At 39.9% G+C, this 5,403-nt stretch overlaps 1 protein-coding gene across 1 annotated transcript in view; it reads left to right on the forward strand.

Moving 5' to 3' along the window:
• Positions 1-1,132, forward strand: part of F9 (coagulation factor IX) — a 29,449-nt gene extending 28,317 nt beyond the window's left edge. Inside the window, exon 8 of the mRNA XM_028754140.1 lies at positions 131-1,132. Coding sequence (XP_028609973.1) covers positions 131-678 — 548 coding nt within the window. The 3' untranslated portion in view covers positions 679-1,132. The remainder of the gene's footprint in view (positions 1-130) is intronic.
• The last annotated feature ends 4,271 nt before the right edge of the window (positions 1,133-5,403 follow it).

Below are 5,403 nucleotides of genomic sequence, written 5' to 3' on the forward strand. Positions count from 1 at the left end.
AGGGTTAGGGTTAGGGTTAGGGTTAGGGTTAGGGTTAGGGTTAGGGTGATCAGTGAAGCCAAGCAGACTGAGGACCATGGGAAATGAGTTTATGTGAAGGACTATAAACTATGAAATTTTTTTTCAATAGGTGAATATAACATTGATGAGAAGGAAGACACAGAACAAAGGCGAAATGTGATTCGAGCCATCCCTCATCACCACTACAATGCAACTATCAATAAGTATAGTCATGACATTGCCTTGCTGGAACTGGATAAACCTTTAATACTAAACAGCTATGTGACACCTATCTGTGTTGCTAATAGAGAATATACAAATATCTTCCTCAAGTTTGGTTCTGGCTATGTGAGTGGCTGGGGAAAAGTCTTCAACAAAGGCAGACAGGCTTCCATTCTTCAATACCTTAGAGTTCCACTGGTTGACCGAGCCACATGCCTTAGGTCCACAACATTCACCATCTATAACAACATGTTCTGTGCAGGTTACCGTGAAGGAGGTAAAGATTCATGTGAAGGAGATAGTGGGGGACCCCATGTTACTGAAGTAGAAGGGACAAATTTCTTAACTGGCATTATTAGCTGGGGTGAAGAATGTGCAATGAAAGGCAAATATGGAATATATACAAAGGTTTCCCGGTATGTCAATTGGATTAAAGAAAAAACAAAGCTAACTTAATGAAAACCCTATTTCCAAAGACAATTCACTGTGATTGAAAATGGACGATGCCCTTTGCAAACTAGTCTTTCCACCTTTTGTTAAATTTAAATATGTAAGTTCTATAAATTCTGATTTTTATCTGTGCAGGGGGCAAGCCCATCGAGGACCTATTTTGTACTAGATTGATAGGTTAGCAAATATAATCACTAGAGAAATAGTTTAGTAAGAGATTTACCATTTCTGTAAGCCCAGCCCTTGTTAAAATTAGAAAGTGAAGCGTTCCGTGTTGCCCATAAGGCACGATGGTTCTTGATGTAGAGATGAACCCAATTCTCCCTCCTTGGCAGCAATTCATGTTTACATCTTCCCTGCTGCTCTCAAATTTATTGGTTTTTCTATCCAGAATCTTTAGCCCATTTAAGTCCAGAAGAACACAAGAGCAGTTGCTAAATTAAAACTCACCAAAGCATGACTTCCTCTCCTGATTTTTCAGAATCTTTTATCTTTTCAGCTCCCAATCCACAAATCTCTGTCCTTTCTATAATTCTCCCTTCTCCCTTTCTCCATCACCATTGAAGGAGGAAGAGGTGTGAGTTCCAGAATAGCCAGGGCTACACAGAGAAATCCTGTCTTAAAAGAAAAAGAGAGAAAGAGAGAGGAGAAAGAAAGAAAAGAAAGAGAGAGAGAGAGAGAGGGAGGGAGGGAGGGAGGGAGGGAGGGAGGAAGGAAGGAAGGAAGGAAGGAAGGAAGGAAGGAAGGAAAGAGAAGAGATAGAAATGATTAATTTTTACATATATATGTATTTATATATTGGTAAATATATATAAAATAAGGTCTCTTTAAAACACCACTAAACTTTACTTGTAACAATCGCTTATTTCTATGGTGTAAATAGCCTTACTTTGATAGATTTCAAGCTATTAACATGAAGTTACTGGAAAAGGCGTTGAGAAAACATATGCAAAATTACTCTTAAACTGTTTCAGCCAGTTTTTAATCTAGAACTAGCTGAGCTTTCTAGGAATACTTTAACAATATATCTTCAGCCTTCTCCAGTGCCAACCAACCTAAGTGTCATGTTGCTCACAGCAGGCTCGAGGATGTGAGAGTCATTGCAAATGGCCAACTGAATTGCCCATTTCTGGTTTTCTGCTCACCAGTGAACTATGTTATCTCAATTAACACTGTTATATTGAATTTTCTAGAGGGGTGCTGACCATCCGACCCATTTTTCAACTGTGACTTAATGAACTGGCATTTTAATACTTACCTGGATCTTTGTGTGAACTTTTTTGGTATTGACCCAGTCACCCCACACTTAATGATGCATAAATGGTTTAAACCCCTTGTCACTGCCACCTGCCCCACAAAATCCTATTTCATTATTGCTGACACTACTTACGTTCTTACTGCCTCTTTTGTCTTGCAAAAAGTATCAATAAACATCTTTCCAGATTGCTCCAAGTGTTTCTTGTTAAATCATTTACAGGGGATCCCAAAGAACACAACCAACAAAGTCCTGAAAAGAATGTATCTGATGAGATGTAACACTAACTTTATGTTCTAATGTCCCAAAACTTCATACAGGGAATGATACCCCAAATCTACACAGCTCTAACTGTGCTTATGCCCTTGGGTAACTTACAACCCCTTTGAGGAATTAATACCTCCATTTGTATAAAGGGAGAGGTTGAGGAGACACTATTTGAAGGCCTTTGAAATGTTAAGAATATATAGGGTTTTTTGTTCTTCATTAATTCAACAAATATTCAAAGAGAAGTTCCCTGTGTAGCATCACCAAAAATACCCATTATGCTTTGAAATAAGTGTGTTCGTATTTGGAAATTTTTACAAAAAGTATGTAAATCACCATCAGTGCCTACTATACTATGACATAGTAATTGTTTAATATATGTTAGCTGGGGCTAGAAAGATGACTCAGCAGTTAAAAGCATTTGCTATAGCACTTGGATCTTGTAACTGGCACAGGTTCAATTACCAGCTCCACATCAAGAGGCTAACAATCATTTGTAACTCCACCTCCAGGAGATTTGATGCTCCTATCTAGCATCCATGGGCACTGCACATGTGGTGCACACACAAACAAGCAGGCACATACATACACATACACACAAACACACACACACACATAAATACACACGTACAAATAAAAATGCTTATTTTTACATTAGGTGAATTGGAGTTCATATTTATTTCAGAATAGCAATTAGACTTACATTGAGCATCCTGAAAGGGGACCATACTTACATTTAAAAATGTTCCTGAAATTTAAGCCTCATAAAGAAGCCAGAGGAATAAGTGCTGTTATCATTGGCTAAAGGAAATGAAGAGAGATGAGCCACTCTATGTGACAATTCTATATTTAAGAAGCTAGTTCATGTGTGAAGTATGTTACTTCAAATCTGAATAACTAAAGCCCTATAACCTCAGTGCTCAGTTGGAAAAAGAGTCACTGATCATGTCGTCATGGAGACCACCCCTTACAAAAGCAGCGATGGTGAACTGCCCTCACCCCTCAAACCATTAGCGTTCCCCGTGGCACAGGGAGAAACTTTTCAGCCTCTGAGCCATAATTACCCTTGCTCCCATGAGTTTGGAAATGACTGAATCCATTCTGAGCCATCTGTGACATGTTGCCACTACTAAACATGGAGTCTTTTAAGCACATCTATGAGCCAACAGTCTCAGAGCCAAGGCCTCACTGGAGTCTGCCTATGGCACCTGCAGTCACTATATAAGAGCCATTAGTACATTCCAAATTGTTGTAGTTACTTAACCTAAATGGGCTGAAATATGTTGGTATACTATTGGAAGTGACAGATTAAAATAGAGCTCTTGCTGAGTGAAAAAAAAGTGTGCTAATACTATGCATGCATTTTACCTTGATGTTTACATCTGATTGCTTTCAGTTCTTTGGAATAGTAGTTGCTTTGTGGTGTCAGGGACCACAGTTCGATTTTCTCTACCAAGGGAAAAACAAAAGGTACTCTCCTGAGCACAACCTTTTACAAACAGCTTCCTTGTAAATTCTTCATGATTTCAGCCTAAGAGTGTCAAAGATGCAAGGCCCATTAAACACCATCCAACCCACTGCCCTTCCGAAAATGAGGATGCAGAGGTCAAGAGAAGGCCAGGCCCAGGTAACACAATGGCAGAGCTCAGAAAGGAGTTCAGATCTCTGACCCTACACTTTGAGCACAGCACTTTCAACTACAGTACATTTATGCTGCTGTCCATCTTTTTACAGCATTCTGAGCTATCTGCATTGATGAAAATCTATTCAGAGTGTCTGGGAGTGAAAGCTGCCTGGCGTTCTGATGAATAATCCCTTTGAGTGGAAAACACAGATAAAATCAAGAACTGCAGGTAGCCTGGAAGGCAGAGTGGCAGTCAAATAAACTGGAACAGGAGTCTGTGGCTCATAGCAGGTACTCAGTAAGCACATGGATAATAGACCCTCAGTACTTTATCCCAACTGTGAGCACCAGCCCTTCCAGATGTGACATTTGACTTGTAGAGGATGTTGCACACAACCACTCCAGAAGCATAATATTTTCTTCTTCACAACCATGCTGGGGAATACATGTGCAGCACCAGGAGAATGCAGGCTACTGCAGAAGCTGTTGGAGGGCTTAAGGAGGTCTTCAAAGACCCATGGGAACTGGGAGTCTAACCATGTGGTACAAATCTGCACGCCAGGGAAACATTACAGCTGCTGACAGGCCTGTCTGGGGAAAGTGATCAGAAATTAGAGTGGTTTTTTTTTCCAATGTGAGCTTTATGCCATGTAGAATTCTCAGTTATAGCCACAAACATCTAGAGTGCTCCATAAACCATAGAGGCTGTTGAAGGATTTGTAGCAGGGAAAAAAAAAGACTGTGGGAACCCTGGGAACACATTCTTTCCAACCATTCCACATCCATAGCCCTGTCTTCTCCTTTCCTCCCACAGTTTCAAGCAGACTTTTCTTCATCCTGCCCTTCAGAGGTTTTAGTTAATCACAACTTCTAATAAAGGTAAGGGAAGCAGACTCATTCATTCCACACTCTAAAAAGAAAGAACACTAACTGAAATGGGGTCAAGGCACTTTCTCCACACTCCACAGACTAAGGCAGAGCTCTTTCACTCTCCTGGCCCAATCAGCTCACTGTAGTTCAAAACAACCCTTTGGGAAAGAAGTAAGTGACAAAATTAGGGACATTCTTGCTTCTAGAGACTTGTATTCAAAAAGCTGTTTCAGGGGCAGCAAGATGGCTCATTGGATAAAGGCAACTGCTACTCAGCCTGACCACCTAAATTCCATCCCCAGAACCAACATGGTGGAAGGAAAAGACAAACCCCCATAATTTTAACCTCTACACACACACCATGGCATGAACACAAATGTACCCAAATAAACACAATTTTGAAAAATTAAAGATGCTTTAGTGCAATGTAAAATTTAAATTTCCCAATCTATAAAGTTGCATGAATTTACAGTCAGTCTTAAACTTTTGGAGTGATTGCTGATCTCTCCCTTTGACATAGTTTGCTTGCTGAGCTTATTAAGATAAAAAACCTTCACACTTAGCACATGTTTTAATAAACATCCCTCTGTACATAAAAAGATTTTCTTGTTGAACTCTATTTAAAAATTAGACATGTATCTTTATGAGGCTTACTACTAAAATTCCTCCCTGGAAGGGAGAGAAACAATGATTAAACCCCGCCCCCCACTAAAGT

This window comes from Grammomys surdaster, unplaced genomic scaffold (genome assembly GCF_004785775.1).
Source record: "Grammomys surdaster isolate TR1022 unplaced genomic scaffold, NIH_TR_1.0 125982, whole genome shotgun sequence".
NCBI lineage: Eukaryota > Metazoa > Chordata > Mammalia > Rodentia > Muridae > Grammomys > Grammomys surdaster.